This window comes from Zalophus californianus, chromosome 5 (assembly GCF_009762305.2).
Source record: "Zalophus californianus isolate mZalCal1 chromosome 5, mZalCal1.pri.v2, whole genome shotgun sequence".
Lineage (NCBI taxonomy): Eukaryota > Metazoa > Chordata > Mammalia > Carnivora > Otariidae > Zalophus > Zalophus californianus.
In genome coordinates this window covers 89,540,202-89,558,375 of record NC_045599.1, presented here as the reverse complement: position 1 = coordinate 89,558,375, position 18,174 = coordinate 89,540,202, and the positions used below count along the sequence as shown (strand labels likewise).

Below are 18,174 nucleotides of genomic sequence, written 5' to 3'. Positions count from 1 at the left end.
TGTGCCAATTCCCTCCAAGAGATGCCTTCAGAGGAGCAGCCTTGGTGGGGAGCACTTGCAGTAGGGAGCCAGGGTGGCAAGGATAGGGCCCCAGGGCTCTGTTGCTATGCCAGTAACAGAAGCAGAACTATTTGGTCTAAAGGGAGAAAATTCATGATAGACCCAGACTTTGTCTTCTGAAGTAAAAAAAAAAAAAAAAAAAAAAGTAAGAGTCTTCTGAATAACAGAAATGAACATGGGGGCAGGGGGAGACAGGTTTGAGGAGGCCCCAGAATGTGAATCCAATGAGGGGCAGATTCTTGCTGCCTAGTGAGGAGAAATCCCTGGCCAGCAGAGCAGTGGGAGGTGAAACCTATGCACAGTCACTGGGATATTGCAAGGGGGCCACAGACACTCGTTGGAGGGTCCAGCCTAGGCAGGGTCTGGCCTCTCCCTCCCTTTGAGTCTGAGGCTCAAAGGCAAAGAAGGTTAAAGATGTTAGGAGCCCTCCTATCTGACCATCTACCTTTGAGCCTGAGACAAGCACTTCCTGGCAGCCTTCCAACCTGGATTCTTAAGCAGAATTCAGGTGAGACATTTATGCTCCATCTCTGCAAGGGCATCCCTGCTCCTTTTCCTGACATGCCCTGAGTACCAGTTGGAAGGGGACCGCTGAGCCGAGGCCTGAGTGGCTAAAAGGAACCAACCATGTGAAGATCTGGGGACAGAGTGTCCCAGGAAGAAAAGCAAATGGGAGGGTCCAGAGGTGGGGATGAGCTTGGATGCTGGAGAAACAGAAGGGAGGCCACCATGGCTAGGGCCTAAGCAGGGTCGCAGAGGTAGGCAGGGGCCCAATCATGCTGGGCTTTGAGGCAGTGGTCATCATTAATGCTACTTTCCTCTTTCCTCATATTTCAGCTGCTGGCATGGAGGAGAAGTGCACTTCTTGGCCCTTTGGATGGGGCCATGAGGCTGGTTCTGGCCAATGAATTGTCAGTGGAAGTGGTATGTGTCACTTCAGGGCTGAGCCATTGATTGCTGGTGGGTATACCCCCAGAGCTCTCTTTTCCTCTGTCCCACTGACCAACGATGTTCCAGAGAGTGGTTGTTTTGTCAGCCTGGGTCCTCAATGGAGGATAATCTGGAGCAGTAGACCCATGATGAACAAATGAGAAATAAATCTTTGTTGATGGAAGCCACTGAGATTTGGGGACTGTTTGTTACCATGACATAATCTAATCTATCCTGACTGCTACACAGATCATTCTACTCTAGCTGAAGGAGGCCAGCGAAGTGAACACAGCAGAGAACTGAAGAGAGATTGAGAACCTTTCCTTTCTTGTTCCCCAAGCCTTATTCCCAAATTCTAATCCCAGAGCAAAAACTGCAGGAAGAGGAAATGTAAGGAGCATGGACATTGAAATCAAAGCCCCCCTAGGACCAATCTTAGCTAGCCCCGTAAACATTGAATAAGGTTGGCCCTGGACATAAGGCACTTCCCTTCCCTAAGTCTCAGTTACCTCATCTGTATAATGGGGATGATAATGTTCATTTAACAGGATTGCGTGTGAGGATCAAATTATAAATGTAGGCAAGGACATAGCAGAGTCCAGCAGAGACCATTATGATATCTTATATCCCAGCCCCCAATCCCAGTAGTTCATTCTTTTCAGTGCCTAAACCCCAGTTCCTAACTATCTCTCTTCTACCAGGCACCCCAAATGATGGACCTAGTAAGGTTTCACCTCTCCTACCCACCTCTTCCCTCGGAACGCAGTGAGGCATAGTGTCTGAAGGAGCAGCCTGGGCATACGCTGTTCCTGGCAACACACACACACACACACACACACACACACACACACTCCAGTTGGGTAGATCAGGTAGACACAGCCTACATACAAGCAATCACCAAAGCAGAGTTCAAAAACTGGAAGCTGTTGGACATTTGTGGACATTTTCATTGGGGCTCCCATGAGGTAAAAAAAATAAAAGAAAATAAAAATTATGTTTTAGTTAAAAATTTTAAATCCCAAGATTTCTCATACAATGGCTTCTCTTGGAAATTTGGACGATATGGCCATACTGGGCCCCAGTTCGACACCAACTGGCACCTGGAGTAGAAGAGCCAGTTGCCCCCTGCAATGGGATCCTATGCCCCCCAGTTTCCGGCGCTGCGTTGCCTCCCTGGCGCTGAAGCCCAGCGTCCATACAAGTGTATGGCTGATGGCTCTTATACCAGTTAAGAGAAAAGCAAAACATTTCTCACAACCCTTCTCTATCAAAAGTGGGAAACAAAAGACAGACCGAGAGAGGGCCTCGTGGTTTCAAGAAATATAGGAGAGCTCATATCTCTTTGTGGAAGCACAGACCATTATTGTATCACGCAGCGGGCAGCACCAATTTATATTATGGACTGGTCCCTGTAGGCGGTTTAGTTTGCGACCCTGCCCTCACCCTTCTCATCCCTCTCCAGACCCAGAGTAGGACCCTCTCTTTTTCTGAGCATTCGCCCTGTGTACATGTTGCGCGTTTGTCATTTCCTTTCTCCTTCAAGGCAACCCTCTGTTTACTTTAACCAGATTAGGGAATGGGGGTGGGGAGCAGGAGACTCCAGCAGCGGTCATTGCCGGAGGCTCCGGGAGACGACGTGACTTGCCCAAGGTCACAGAGCTAGAAGGTGGAGGCGCCTAGACCCTACCCCGGGTCTCCACAGCTTACAAAGCCCGGCTCAGTCCTTCACGCCACATCTCTGGCGTCGTGCGCGCTCAGGGCGCAAACACCGCGCGCCCAGTTAGACACGCTGTGCCCTGGGGTTTGTTTTCCTTAAGCTAAAGGCGCCACGGGGTTAGAGAAATCTTGGGTCACACTGAGGTCCACCAGGCTACACGGCTGGGACTACGGGTGGCCCTGAGTCTGGCCTGCCCGAGCGCCTCTGCGCGAGGGCCGGAGCCGGGCGCTCTCCCGCAGTCCCCTATCCAAGCCGCGGGCTGGTGGCGTACCGCAGCACGCTGACGGCCTCGGAGCACTGCCGGGAGGCGGGGAGTGGGGTGGGGTGGGGGGAGAGGACTGCAGCGGAACCTGCCCCGGGCACCCCTGCCCCAGGCCGTTCTCTGCAGACTGGCTCCGCGCCGGGGTCGCCGCAGCCCTGGGCCCCTCCCGGGCCACCTGTACGCGGGCTGGCGGGCCTGGGAGAGCCCGGATCCGGAGAACCGATCCACTCCGGGTTTCGGACTCCAGGCCCTGTCCCTGGAGACCAAGCGGGGCGGTGGGAGGCCTCCCCGCCCACCACCCCAACCCCTCCCCGGGGGAGCCTCGGGCATCGCCGGGAGGGATCCCCGGAGCTGGGGGTGGCTCGCGCGCGCTGCGTGGGGCGGCCCGGCCCCTCCCTCCTTCCCCCGCCCCGCCCTGCCACCGCCCCGCTCCGCTGCTCCAGTCCGGGTTTTGCGGCGCCCGCCGGCCCGCTCCCCGGCTGCGGGCTCCGCGCGGCGGCTGGCTCGGTGCGCCGCGCGGCTGGCGCTGCGCTCCGCCCCGGCTGCATTGCTGTGCTCCCGGTGCCCAGGGGAGCCACGCGCCGCGTGCGCCCCGCAGCCGGCCGCCCGGAGGCAGCGCAGTCCGCTGGCATGGGCCCCGGGGGCGCCCCGGGCTGGGGCTCTGGGCTGAGGCGCTGAAAGCCGCCCTCCCGCCCGCGGGGCCCCGCGCCCGGCCGGCCAGCTAGCTCGCCCGCCCGCCCGCGGCCATGGCCGTCCGGCCCGGCCTGTGGCCAGCGCTCCTGGGCATAGTCCTCACCACCTGGCTCCACGGCTCGGGTGAGTCACGCGCGCGCTCTGGGGAGGCTTGCGGGGGACTGTGCGCGCGAACGCTCGCTGCTCTGGGGGTCCCTGACCCGTGCTGGCGGACCCGGCTGGAAGCCCCCGGAGGCCAAACTTTGCGAGGCGGGACGCGGGGGCCGCCTCTTGCTGCTGCGCAGCTTCCCCGCGCGCTTCCCCGGAAGCCTGGGTTCTGCCAAGTGCTGGAGCAGCTGTCAGCGCGCGGGGCTGGCGAGTGTAAACGCTCCACGCCTCCGGGCGGGGGAAGTTTGCTGGTTGCCCGGCCCCAGAGCAGAGTCAGGGGTTTGAATCAACGCCCGGGGGAGCCTGACTTTGAGGGTCACAGATTAGAGGATTTTGACCACATCCCAGTGCCCAGGAAAATGAGGAGGGGGCTTAAGATACCTGCCTCTTCCGGTAGCATCTGACCCAAACAGCTACTCACAATTCCGACTTGGCACCTGGCCTCTGCCCACGTCCAGAACACAGTGTCCTCCTCTGTCCCCGCCACACGCTCGCACACGCACACACTCAGGCGTGGAGGCGCATACACCAGCCCCCAGCCCTTGCAGCCCGCACAGTCAAAGGCCCGTGGCCCCTGGCCAGGGCTGTGGCTCCCAGCCTCCTTGGTGCGTGGGGGGCCAGAGTTGTGTACCATGGGGCCGCCGCCGCTTTCCCTTCTCCCTTTCATTGCACCGCCCTTCCTCCTCCCTTCATGTCCCGTTGGCCACCCTAACCTGCTTGGTAACTAAGCTCTCAGCCCACCTCCCTTGGGGTGGGGGGAGTTCCCCTGCATCCTTTGTCTGCTCTCCCTGAGCTTCCACCTAGGCTGAGTTGTTAGGGCCTCCTGATCTCCGCCCCCCACCCCATCCATGTACTTAGCAGAGCTGAGCTTATGTGTGTATGGGGGGGTCATTTGTGTGATCAAGGGGGCATGAGGCTCACCCTAGCAATTCTTGATTCTTGCTGCCCTGAGAACCTGGGGGACACCTCCCAGCCTGGCCAGGCCATTGTTAATCCTAGGGGTCAGAAGGGAGTGTTGGGGTTCCTGAGATGTGAATCCAGACTGATTGGAGATCAATGAGTGAGAGCTGAGACCAGCCTGATGATTGAGGCTGATGGCTGTTTCTTTAAAGGGTCTCTGCGTAGCACATTCTGCACCCATTCTGCCTGGCTGCCCTCCCCAGTCTGCCCCCTCAGTCCTCCCTCTGCTCGACCCCATCCGTTTTCCAACACCCCATCAACCCCCACCAAATCCTCACTTTAACAAACCCTCCTGCCCCATGACCTCCCGTTTTAATCCTGATTGAGCTGGGAGGCTGCACTGCTGCTGGGTGTGTGTTCATATTGCACACATATCCGTGTTCGGGTTGTGTGTACAACCCTCAGGGGGTGCAGGGTGGGTGAGCTGATCATGGTGAACTGGGGGTGTTCATGCTCTTCACACAGGGGAGGTGTTGCCAGATACCAAGTAGGCGCCCAGGAAATGTTTACTGAGTCGGCTGTGTGTGAGAAGGCTGTGTGGCCATATCTGCATGTTGCCCACGTGAGCACGTGTGAGGGCTGTGGGTTGGCATGCGTGCCCTGGTGACGACGGGGGCTGGCTGTGTGTGCACCCTTGCTGTGTGTGTGGCCCGATGCGCTTGTGTGGTGGTTGTGAGCAGTTGCACAGGTGAGCCTGTGTGGGTAGGATAAGGGGGTGATGGGTGCTGGTGAGTCCGGGTGCCATCTGGGGGGTGCCACATAGATTCCTTGGAAGGTCATGGAGTAGGGGACCTGCGTCCCGGGTTGCTGGGGCACCTGTTGGGGCCTGGTCCACGGTTTGCCCGGGGAGCTAGCAGGTGGGCACCAGTGCCGCAGGGCCGCCCTGGAGCCGAGGCGGCCTCCGGGCACCCACTCCCAGGCCTGTGGGAGGAGCCTCTGAAGGGCATGCAGGGGCCCTTCTCCTTGTCCGGGGCCCCCTACTGCCGTCCCGCACAGGCTCTGGGCACACGTGCCCAGGCAGGCTGGCCCTGAGATGACCCCAGCTCCTCCCGCACCTCCTCCCACACCACCCATCATCCCCTCGGCAACGGCAGCCAGTGAAGAACGTGTGTGTGTGTGTGTGTGTGTGTGTGTGTGTGTGTGTGTGTGGCTGAGGGAGGGACGGCCAGTCGGGCGGCAGAGGGCGTCAGGGCCGGCAGGACTGCAGCCTCCTACACCCCGGGCCGAGGGCCCACCCTCTGTCACCGCCTCACACAAAAGCCTGTCCCTTCAGCACACTCACCCCCCCCCCACACACACACTGTCCCACGGCTTTTTCCCTTTCATACCCAGCCACACAGCTGGCCCCTGCCTCCCCGCCCCTGTGGGCCGCTCACACCTGTTGGTTGCCCCGTCCCACAGATCTCTGCCCTCCTAGGGAGAGGGGTCCATGAGGCTGGCTCTCCTGGAAGGTGGTGCTGAGGGGCACTAAGCTGTGGTATTGCCCATCCTGACCCCAGCAATCTGTCCTGGGGGTCTCATCCTCAGGCCCCACCCCCATCTTCAGACCTGGTCCTGGACCCCTCTGTCCATCCCTCGCCCCTGGACTAGAGCAGTTGGTTAGGGGAAGGATGTCTTAATTCTTTAGGGCTAAGAGATACCCTGCTCTCCCTTTGCCTTGGGGATGGGTTGAGCTGGACTTCAGGGCCCCCTGGGTGTCCCCAGGAGAGGGCTGGTCCTCTGATGGGCCTGCCCGTTTCCCCTTGCCCACGTTGGGAGGGGCTTCCCTCAGGAAGCTGGGGATTGGCATTGGTGCAGGTTCCAAACCCCCAGCCAGGAGCCACGGCGGGTTCCTCAGAGCAGCCGGCTCTGGCCTCAGCGCGGGGCCAGGAGCCCTCCTGTCGTCCGTAACGTCGTCCTGCCTGGGGCTGCCTGGGCCCCAGGCCTGCAGACACAAGCCATTGTAGTCTCAAAGGCAGGAGCTGCCTCCAGCCTGGGGCGGGGGGGCCCCTGCTCCACACAGAGGCCGCGGGGCTGGGCTCGGCGGCTGCCTGGGAGCACATGTGTTCACATACATGCACGCCTGAGCCTGCTCTAGCCAGGCCAACCCTCTCCTGCGGCCCCTCCTCGCCTTTCCGCTCCCCCCAGTCCTCCAGCCCGGGGCCGGAAACCTTGCAGTCTCTCTTGGCTCTCCCTTCTCCTTCACGCTTCATGTCTAATCTGTCACCAGGTCCTCCAGCTCAGTTCTACTTGTGACATTGCTTGTGTCCCTCCCTTCCTTTGTCACCACCCCTGCCCCCCCAGCCCCTTTCTCCCTCACCTTCCCCACCTGGACCAGTGCAGTAGCCACCCCCACTCATCCCCTTTCTTTGCCTCCTCTACTTTGATTAATGTCCCTGGTATCCAGGCTGGAACCCCACTAAAAAGCCTTCTGTGGCTCCCCAGTGCCTGAAGGTGAAGTCCAGCCCCGAGCCCGGGGGCCCTGAGGGAAACACCTGCATCACCACACATGACTGGGCTGATCCACTGGGACTTGGGTTTAACTGCTGGTGGGCTGGGCATCCACACCCCCAGACAAGCTCTGGCTTCTGCCCAAGCTCCCTTGCCTTGCAGAACCCGGTGTCCCCGGCCCCGCCAGCCACACTCGCCACCCTATAGCCAGCATCTTTGGCTCTGTCCAGACCTAGGCCAAGCCCCCCACTCCCACCCCCACTCCCCGCTTTTGCCAGTCCCAGCTGTTCTGCTTATCTCAGCCCCCAGCTTCAACGCAGCTCCCTCCAAGAGGCCTCCCCAACTCCTCCCAGGGCCATGGCACATTGCTGAGCTTTGAGTGGCCTACGGGACAGATTTCTCAGCCCTGGAGAGGTAGATGGGGCCTGGGGCAACTGCCAGGCCCGAGCTGCCTCTTCGTTCATGCCGGTGCTTCCTACGAGCATTGCCATTGTCTGCAGCACCGTGACCCTGCTCTTAGCCCCTAACGTGCTCCGAGTCATGGTCAGTCAAGTGCGTATTTTTTCTCTTTTTATCCTCCACTTGTGTTTGGGTTCCCTGGCTAGGTTGGGAGGGCTGCTATGGCTAGGGAGGGGGACAGAAGTTTACTCTGCCCCCCTTGGCAGCCCTCCCCATCCCTGTTCCTGAACAAAGACTGCTTCACTCTGGGGAGGCTGGAAGTGGCTCCTGTCCAAGGTAGGAAGGAGCAAGTTAAAGCCCCACCGTGGGGTGGCTGTGCCTTAGACCCTCACACAGATGGCAGACCAGCTCATGTGATCATGCATGTTTGTGGGTCCTTCGTACAGGTTTTATGTGCAGGGCTACTGAGTAGGAACCTCCCTGGTCATCCCCACCCCTCCCAGGCATAGATGTTCCCAGATCAGTGTCTTGTCAGGCAAATAATGTCATTTTGGGCCCCAGCCTGTGGACTCAAGCCCCTGGAAGGTGGGGCTGAGGGGCATGGAGCCATGGCATTGCCCATCCTGTCCCTGACAATCTGTCCTGGTGGCCTCTTCCTCAGGCCCCACCCCTATCCTCAGGAATGGAATTGACACCAAGACTTGGGCTGCTCTGTGCAGAACCCATTGGGACTCCTGGTTCCTGAGACTAAGCACCAGGAAAGTCGCCCCTGAGCCCCAACCATCCTCACCGTCCAAAAGGGAGCTTAGCTTCCTGTGATCAGTTCTACTGGTCCACCCCTTCACTCCTCTTGTCTGCTCCCGTGGGAATGGCATTGACAGGTCCTCCTGCCTTCTGGGGAGCCTCAGCCCCTTCTTCCTATCAGGCAGTATAGAAAGGGCAGAGGCTTTGAAGACAGACAGGCCTGGGTTTCAGTCTAAGCCACCTGACCTTGGACAAGTAATTTTTACTCCCCAGCCTGTTCCCACATTTTTAGAATAGGGTCGTTTCTGCTTCCTGAGGTTATAGTAAGGAGATGATGGGCAACACAGAGGGCCCAGGCTGGAACCCAACATGGAGCAGACAGCTATAAGCTATTTATTTCCTTCGTCCATTTTCCCTGGCATTGAAGGGGCATGAGTTAGGACAGAGCTAGAGTCTTGAGGTGATCAGGGCCCGAGCCCAGAGAGAAGAGAGAAAAACATTTGTTGCTGCTCCAGCCCCAGGCAGGAATCCCAGGAAGGAGTCATGCTTTTAGTTGTTAGAAGTAAACACCCCCCTTCCAATCTGTACACACACCACCCCCTTGCAGGGACTCGGGCCTGACTCAAGACACTTGATTCCTCCAGTGTGCAAAGAACTTTGTTTGGGGTTCTATGAAGATGATGACTTGGGGTTAGCTTGTCCTGGAACCATGTGCTGATGATCAGTTCTGACACAGAACATGGCAGAAGAAGGGGTGGGGGCCCTTGATGGGACTAAATTCTAGTCCCAGCTCTGCCATTTGATTGCTTTGTGATCTTGGACAAGTCACCTAACATCTCTGGGCTGTTTGCCTCTTTGTATACTAAGCATTGGACTTGATGACTGTTGGAGCAGAGGCTGGTGCACAGGGACGCTGCCTTGGGAGGAAACAGGGCCCTGCTTTAGCCGGTGAGCACCCCTAATAGCAAAAACAGGCCTTCTTAGGGCCCCAAGAAGGTCAGAGTGCCAGTGCCTGAGGCCCACCCTCTTCCCGGACACTGATGTCAGAAGCCACAAGCAGCCTTTGGCCCTTGGGAGCCAGAATCCCAGGCACGTTGATGAGGTGGTGGAATGGTTGAGTCGGCCAGGTCCGGAGTCTGGGTTTGGACTAGGACTTGGACTAGGGTGAGGCAAGGGTGCTCAGGGTGTGGAAATTAAGTTGTACGAGCACAGGGTCAGCCTCCTTAAATTTTGTGCACTTGGCACCCCCTGTGCCCCACCCTAGTCCTAGCTGGTGATCTAGCTTTTCCCTGCACTTCGGTTTTCTTGTCTATAAAGTGGAGTGCTGAGAGGACCTAGCTCACAGGGTTGCTGTGTGGATTAGATAGACTAATGCATGTCATTAGTGTGTCATAGTCCTGGCACACAGTAGGCACTCAATAAATGTTAGTTAGCAATTGACGATGATGGATACAGCAGAGGGCACTGTTTTGTCCTCACTTTGGGAGTGTCCTTGGTGCCGTCTTTGTGGGAGAGGGTGCAGGTCCAGGTGGGAGGGCAGCGGCCTGAGGGGAGGCCTGCATTTTGACTGGCGGTTTTTCTCTCTTTTGCCCAAGCTCCTTCCCTTCTCCAGGTGTGGTTGTAGACAAGCCCATCCCAGGCCTGTTTGAGAGGGGGAAGAGGGAGAGACTCAGAAATCTGGAGAGGCCTGAGTGGCAGCTGCTCATCCCCAGGGTAGGTCACAAAGGGGCAGGTTTTAGGTCCCACTTAGATGGGGGAGGGGCCCCTGAAGAGAGTACCAAGGGCCAGTGCCCTGATGGGTGAGTCCCCCAGAGCTAGGACCCTCGCCACACCTGGATGTCAAAGCTCTGTCCATCTGGAAGGCTCAGGGTCACCTTGAGCTCCAGGCAAATATGTGGCTGAGATTTGGGGAGGGGAGTCCAGTCTAGACTGACTGAGCTGAAGCTACAACTGCAGGGCCCTTGGGTAGGGAGCCCTGGACCCTGCATCCCACCTCTGCCCTGTACCTCCCCAGCCAGGAGAGCAGGTGGGACCCCCCTACCCCCCCCCACTGCCCCACCCAGCACGTCCAGCAGAGAGCCTGCAGGGAGTACACCCGGAGTGAGAACCTACCCCCTCCTAATTGGGGCAGAGACCAGATGGAGTTGAGGGGCTGCTGGGTGCCCCCCCATCCCCGGCACCCCACCCGCCTGCATCTTTCCAGCCCTCTCACTCCTCCCTGAAAAAAAGGGTGCCAGGCACGGGCAGGTAAGAGTGCTTCCTTAGAGTCCCCGCGTGACGGGAGCCTGCCCTGCTTCCAAAAAACCATCGCCACTCCGTGGCCGGCTTGTTCAGGTAGCTTGCCGGGCGGGGTCCCGGGCTAGGCGCGGGCTGCGGGGCACGTTAGCGGCCGACGGGCGGCAGGGGCCGGAGCCAATGGGAGCCCCAGCCCAGGGGATTAGCAATTAGCTGGCTTGCCCACCCGGGCTCTGGGGAAGGGCGCCCTCGGGGTGCGTCCTGCCCGCGGCCCCGCCCCCGCTCAGCGCCGGTGCGGAGCGCGCCGTGAACTCGGCGGCCGCGCGGGGAACGGGCAGGGGCAGGGGCCGGGGAAGGGGCGGGATGCCTCCGCCCGCCAGCCCGCCCGCGGCCGCCCGCCGGATTAGCGGCTCTTTGTTCCGGGCCTGTTAACAAGTTCCTGGCTGAGCGCTCGGCTGCCGCCCGGGGAGAAAGCGTCCAGCCTCCGGGCACCGCGGCTCGGCAGCTCCACTGCGCCTCGGTTCTCGCGCCCAGCTGCGCCGCCGCCCCCACCGCCCTCCCCGGGCCCCGGAGACGTGGCTGGCCGGGGGGCCCCACTGGCGGGCGGTGTGGTGTGCGTAGGACAACCAGAGCACCTCCGCTGACCGCGCTGCGGAAAGGAGGAGAACGCCGCGCTCCGTGAGCACCTCCTGTAGGCCTGGGGCTTTGAATGCGCCGCCGCCGCCGCCGCCGCCGCCGCCGCCGTCGGTCCCATTTTACAGATGAGGAAGGGCACGGCTTCCTGCAGTCCAGGCCGAACTAGGCTGGGCTGGAGTTCCAGTCCAGGTCTTTGACTCCAAAACTCATCCTACTTCTGCTAGGAGAGAGGCCTGGGGCGGGGAGAGGAGGAGACTTCTTGGCTGTAAACTGTTACATTTTTTATTCTTAATTAACTTCGTGATGGTAGTAATCATGGCCCATGCTGGGCTCTGCCTGCATCATCTGATCAGAACCTCAGGACAACCCACAAGATAGGTGAAGTTAGTCCCATTTATTAGATGAAGACCCTGAGGCTCAGAGAAGTGGCAGGGCTGGAACCTTGTTACTGCTTAGCCTGACCCCCTTCCCTACCCGTTCCCACACCGTGGGGAGCAGAACACTGTCCCATGTGGTCATTTACTGTCAGGGCCTTGTCTGGTTCCCCATGGACATGAAAGACTATGGGAGAAAGGGGACCTTAATTCTCTGTGTGGTCTTGGGCTAATCCCTCATCGCTCAAAGCTCATTGCCCCCTCTATATCCTGCCTCCTGACCCCATCTTGGGTGCTTCCTAAATCTAGGCAGGGCTGTCCAGGCCACAGGATTTTGAATATAAAACCCCTGGGTGTTGGCTTTCCAACTTGCCCCCAACCGCACATCTTCAGGTAGCTGGGACTGTTCAAAGCCACTTTCTTAGAATGAGGAGGAATCCTTCCCAGTAAGCTCCCCCAAATGGCGCTTGGGGCCACGCTGAATGGCTTTCCCCTTTTCAGTTATTTGAGACAGGGCCCCTACCCAGCCCCATCTGCTCTTTCCAGACTGGGCGCCTCCAGTCCTTTCAGCTGTTCCTCATGTAGCTTGGTTCCAAGCCCCTTCTCTGTCCCCCACATCCTTGTTACCTGCCTCTGGATGTCAGTCCCAGCTCATCCCACTGTGATACAATGCCCTGGCATGAACTAGCAAAGGATATTAAGGGTATCCATTGCAAATATTGGGAAACCCAACCCAAAGTGACTTAAGCAAAAAGGGATTTATTGGCACGTGTAACTGCAAGACCGGGGGTATGCTAGCTTCAGGCATGGCTGGATCCAGGGGGAACCGTGTAACCAGGATTCATGCCTCATCTCTGCTCTTCGGGGGTTGGCACCACTCTCCGACAGCCTCTCTCTCCTCACAGTCCCAAGGTGGCTGCCACAACTTACCAGGGTACATTCTTGCAGGCCCAGTCCAGGGGAACGAGGGAGCATCTCTTCCCTCAGCCATCCAAGAAATGTCCTGGTCCTTCCTCATTGGGCCAACTCAGGTGCTGTGCCATGTGAGCCAGTCCCCACAGCCAAACTGCCTATGCCACTGTCCTGTTTGCCACCACTCACAGCTTGTCCACCCAGAAGAGATTGGCACATTGTTCCCAGGTTTAACCAGTGTGCCATCAACATAGGTTGCCCAAGTATTTAATAAGAATGCTGAAGAGCACCAAGGACACAGCTTGAGGCTCAGAGGTAAAGACCCAAGTTTGGATTGGCCTTACCTATTTAATCAGCAGTGTTAGAAAACAGTGCCAGCCATTCAACAGGTTTTGCATTCCCTTAAATGTGCTGTCATCTGGTTCATGTATCTCCATTTGCAGATCCTGAGATATTTTATCAGGTGCCGGGCTGAAATTTCCAGTCTGGCCCTGACCTACCAGAACAGTAACTCTCTAATAAGGGACGCTGGTCTGGAGGGAAGGGTCTGCGGGAGTCCCGGTATGTCTCTGTGTGGCCCTACCTTCCTTGCTTACCTGTAACTGACAGAGAAGGTCCACTGGAATCTTGCCTCGGGTTTGCATTGGGTCATCAGGCTGTGGCCCTTCAGTGGACATTTGTTGGGTTTTGTATTTGTCCAGCTTCCATGCCTGGTCCCACTAGGACTCCATGCCCTCTCCCCTTTTAGATATAGCCTTAGTGGGGATTTTGGGGGGCCCCTAATCTCAGCAGCAGGGCCCGATGAGACAGTCATTTCCCCAGTCATTTCCCCAGTCCTGGTTCCTTTCAGCGCCTGCTTTTAAACCTTTTGTCCCTTCTCTCAACGACCCATTTTCTTGCCAGTATTTTCCCTTTTTCGCTTAAATTTGTGAGAATGGATTTTGTTGCTTGCACTTGAAGAATCCTGATGCATTCACCGAATCCAACTTGCCGCCTCTTCTGAAAACTAAACTGCCGCTCATGCATCTCCTGCCCCATGACCGCTCCCACTCCTACGTTCTTGGAGGTCAGTATGAGGTCCCCCTGCCAGCACCTGGGGTGGGATCTGTCTGGCCCCAAAGACCTGAACTCATTCATTCCAAACAACCACTTGGCCTCTCTGATCGTGCCTTCTTGATCTTCAGTGCTTTCTTACTAGAGTATGTCCTGCTCCTCCAGTTCAGTGTCCTCAGCTGCAAAATGGTGGGGCGGGAAGGCCGGCTTCGCAGAGCCCCCCAGACAGCAGGCCTGCCCTTTCCTGCTCTTCCACCTCCAAGCCCCCTCCTGCACCATGTGGCTTTGGCGTTTCCCCGCAAGCCGCAGCTGGACCTGAGCTCAGCCTTCCCTGCATGCTTCTCCACTCCATGTCTCTTGTCAGTGGTTTTGTACTTGGTTTGGGGCCATCTTTCCAAGTTGGTCATGTCTGGTCTAAGTCTGAGCCTACCAGATGTCTCAGGGCTTCCCTAACACTATTCTAGAGACCTTCTTTCTCCACATCCTTTGGGATCACACAGCCAGAGGTCCATTTTTGAGACCCACTCATTCCTCTCAAGACCCCTTTCCCTTTAGATCCCTGGCTCTACTCGGGGGCCTGTCTTTGTGTGAATTGCATGAAGCCCACCACCCACAGGCCAGGATGCCCTTCTGAGGGTGGTCAGCATTCCCTCCCCAGCAGTGATGTGCTGCTAACACTTGGCACTCTGGGAGAGCTGGAGGACTGATTTGCCAATTTCTATGGTGTAAATACTCCCACTATGGCCTATTTTAAGCTACCAACGTGATGTCAACTGGCTTGCAAAATTCTAGAAATTTTAATGAGGGGGCCCTCTCTCTCTCTCTCTCTCTCTCTCTTTTTAGATTTATTTATTTATTTTAGAGAGAGAGCACACGTGAGCAGGGGGAGGGGCAGAGGGAGAGGGAGAAAGCAACTCCCACTGAGTGGGGAGCCTGACTTGGGGCTGGATCCCATGACCCTGAGACCATGAGCTGAGCCAAAATCAAGAGTTGGATGCTTAACCGACCGAGCCACCCAGGTGCCCCAGTGATGGGCTCTCTTTAGCAGAGGCAAGCTGGCTGTAGCACACTGCTGTTCCCTGGTCACCCTGGTCCTCTGAAGAAGCGGTCACAGGAAGGGAGTGACAGTCTCCTTAGGCGTTGGCCTGTAGGATCCATTGATCTCCCTAGGCTTGGGGGGCTGCTGCTCCTTCTGAACACCAGGATCTTTGGTGGGCTGAGGGTGGGGAATCCCTGAGGCACGAGAGCCACCAAGAGCCAGGACTCTGCAGGTGTGATGGTGTAGCTTAGAATCTTAAACTGGGTGACCTTAGGCAGGTGACTTCAGTTCTCTGTGCCTCAGTTTCCTCACCCAGAAAATATAGATACTGAAAGGTTCCTACCTCATAGGGTTACAAGGAGTAAATGAGGTATTCCACGGGGCGGGAAAGCCAGCTTCACAGAGCCCCCCAGCAGCAGGCCTGCCCTTTCCTGATCTTCCTCCTCCAAGCCCCCTCCTGCACCATGTGGCTTCGGTGTTTCCCCACAAGCCGCAGCTGGACCTGAGCTCAGATTGGGTGGGTCTCAATGGAATGGTAGTACATTCACGGGGTAGCTTAGCTCCGTGCCAGGCCCACGGTGAATGCTCCGTACATGGGAGGTGCTGCTCATGCTATGGGGACACTTTGGGCCTCCCTCTGGGGCCACACCCCTGAAGTGTGGGGAAGTGGAACCCCAGGTCCTTGGTTGACAGATATGGCAGAGAGCCTCAAGGGCAAGACCCTGCAGGTCTGGATTCTTGGGAAGATGCTTATTCTGGGGGACGAGCTTTTGTGGGAAGGTTTGAGAAAGAAGGTTGACATGGTGAAGGATGACTCACCCCCCAGTGACTTGGCCAGGTATGACTCCTCACAGCCTGGAGGCCTAAGGATGAGCAGCACAGCAGAGGGGTTGCAGGGGCCACAGCGACATTTGAGAGCCTAGGTGGGCCAGGCAGGGGTAACCTGCGTGCAGACTGGACGGACTGTGGCTTTGGGGCTTTTCCTGGCTGCCCCCCATCCTCTGCCCTTGAGTTCTGGGGGCCCCAGGACCAGAAGAAAGGGACTCCCCTTGGGGCCTTGGCAGGTGGTGGGATGGGGCCAGACAACGAAGGGATGGGGGAGGGCACAGGCCTTCCCTGGTGACAGTGTGTGTACAGGGGAGCAAGGAGGCACAGCCCAGCTGGGGCAGACAGGGCCTGTGGGGGACCAACCAGTGGTAGGGCTGGCTACATCGTCGAGCTGGGGAGTGACAGGAGGTGAGTGGTGTTTAAGGAAGATTAATCTGGCAGCGCATGGAGGATGGATGGGAGCTGGGAGAGGCTGGAGGCAAGGAGACCAGCCGGGAGGCTGTGGCGGTCATCCAGGCAGGAAATAATGAGGCCCCCCCTTCCCAGGGAGCAAGCAGCAGGGATGGAGTAAAAGAGATGGATGTGGGAGACATTTGAAAGGAGGAGCTCTGGATGTTACATGTGGGGGGCAAGGGACCGGGAAGAGGCAAACATGATTCAGAGCTCTTGAGCCAGGGGAAGTGATGTCAGAAAGAGAAAATGGATTGGGAGCTGTGTAACAGACGGGAGGGAAGCCGAGAGAGCAAGAAGGCTGCACAGTGCCATGGGCTCCAGCCAGGGACCTGCACCATGCTGGGCCCTCTCCAGAGCATGGCCATCTGTCTGGCCACTTGGGCCATAAGCAACAGAACCTGCCTCTGGCCAATGGGTAACCAACAGACTTAAGGTCATGTCCTAAGAGAAAAGTCCTCAAAGGCCTGGGTGGGATGGGGTTGTACTATCTAATTTAAGGCACTGAAGGCAGGAGGGAAGGTGGGTTTGCTTTGTTCTGTGTAGCCCCACAGGGTAGGGTCAGGACCAGCAGGTGGGAGACATAGGAGGCTGAGAAAGACCTTCCTAACAGGCGGCGATACGGGTGGTCTTAGCAGGCAGTGAGCCCCCCATCTGGGGGGGTGGGGGTTGGGGGGAGGCTATTGAAACAGGTCCTGTTGGGGCCTCTCAAGGAGACCATGGCGGGGAGGCAGGTGGCCTTGGTGAGGCTCCGTGGTGAAGGGGAAAGGCTGGGGCTCCAGGAATAAAGGCTTGGACTCTACTCGCAGCCCCACCCTTACTTATTGCCCTTGGGAAGTTTCGGGCCCTTTGGGAACTGGGCTTTCTGGCGAATTGACCCCATCGCAGGAGATGTTGTGGTTCTCTGGTGCCTGTGGTTTTGAGTATTCAACACCTGTTCTCATGAGCACAGCTCCTCTACCCTTCCTTAGGTGACCTCCTCCCCAACACCGTGTGGTCCTGTTGGGACTGTCAGTCATGGGCAAATCCTGGTGCACATCCTGGGCTCTGCGATTGGTTCCGAGTGGCCACATCACTAGTCGGGATGCTCCTCATGGCTTTTCCCACGTGGAGGTGGAGAAGTTGCCTTCTCTGCCTCTGGGGTTGGCAGCTGTGAAGATGCAGGTGGGGATGTTGGGCCAGTGGCAGCTACTTTCCCCCTTGTGTGGAGAGAGCCTGTCTGGTGAGGGGAGTGAGGCCAGTACATAGGGAAATCAGAGACGAACACCAGGGAAGATTGACCTGGTGGCCCCAAGGCCCTAGAGACTCGGGTCCCTGCACTCTTCTGTCAATCCCATGAGCCAAGAACTTCCTGTGTAGGCTGATACCAGTGGGTTGGGTTTTGGTACCTGCACCTGAAAGGGGCCTGGCACGGGATCTCAGGAGGAAAACACGATGCAGTTGGCAAGGCACACACCCAGAGGTGGCAGTGTGCAGAGCATTCAAGCCCCAGGTGGCAGATACAACATTCTAAAAAATAGAGAATTCACACACAAAACATCCAGATCTCAGGCTTCCCTTGAAGAGCCAGATTTGGGCACTAAGAGCCCATTTTCCTGGGCGGCCAGGAGCCGGGACCAGGCTGTCACCTTGGCAGGTGTGCACCCCACTGTCCATGCACACAAGGCTGCATTCTGCACCTCCCACACAGTGCTTGCCATGAGGCAGGCCTGTTCCTGACCCTTCCCTCCCTTCCAGCTTGAAGAGCCTGCGTTTGGGGCCTTGGATTTCACCTGTTCATTCTGAGGCAGCGGCAGAAGGTCAGGCGGAAACGTCTAAACGACCGTTGGAAAGCCAGGACTGGCACTTGGAGATGCGGTGAAGGGGGGAAGTGGAGAATGAAAGGCCCGTTCATAAGGAGCTGGTCATGGGCACCGTGAGCTCAGATCCCATTCTAAGGAGCGACTGGGGATGGCTACCATTGACATGGAAAAGGAAAATTTGGGAGAAGTTTCGGAGGAAGCCAGAGGCAGACCAAAGAGAGCAGAGGAAGCCGAGAGAGTTTCAAGTTTGGAGCAGGGCTGGGAGGCAGCCGCAAGGGAGGCTGCAGGTGGGGAAGGAGCTCGCACATGAGGCCTGGAGGACCTGAGCCAGGAGGAGACCAGCAGGAGCCGCTTGGGACCTATGCTTGGAAGCACAGAACCAGCATTAGAGAATAGGGAAGAGTGGTGCCAGGACACAGAGGACACGCAGAAACTGTCGAGCTGGGGTGCAAGGATATCAGAGCCAGAAAAGGCTCAGGTTCTGGTGGATTCTTCAGAGGCGG

The 18,174-nt window shown here is 57.7% G+C and overlaps 1 protein-coding gene across 1 annotated transcript in view; it reads left to right on the top strand.

The window, feature by feature from the left end:
- Window positions 1-3,506: 3,506 nt before the first annotated feature.
- UNC5A (unc-5 netrin receptor A) overlaps window positions 3,507-18,174 on the top strand; it is a 59,951-nt gene continuing 45,283 nt past the window's right edge. Inside the window, 1 exon segment of the mRNA XM_027606667.2 lies at window positions 3,507-3,785. Coding sequence (XP_027462468.1) covers window positions 3,716-3,785 — 70 coding nt within the window. The 5' untranslated portion in view covers window positions 3,507-3,715.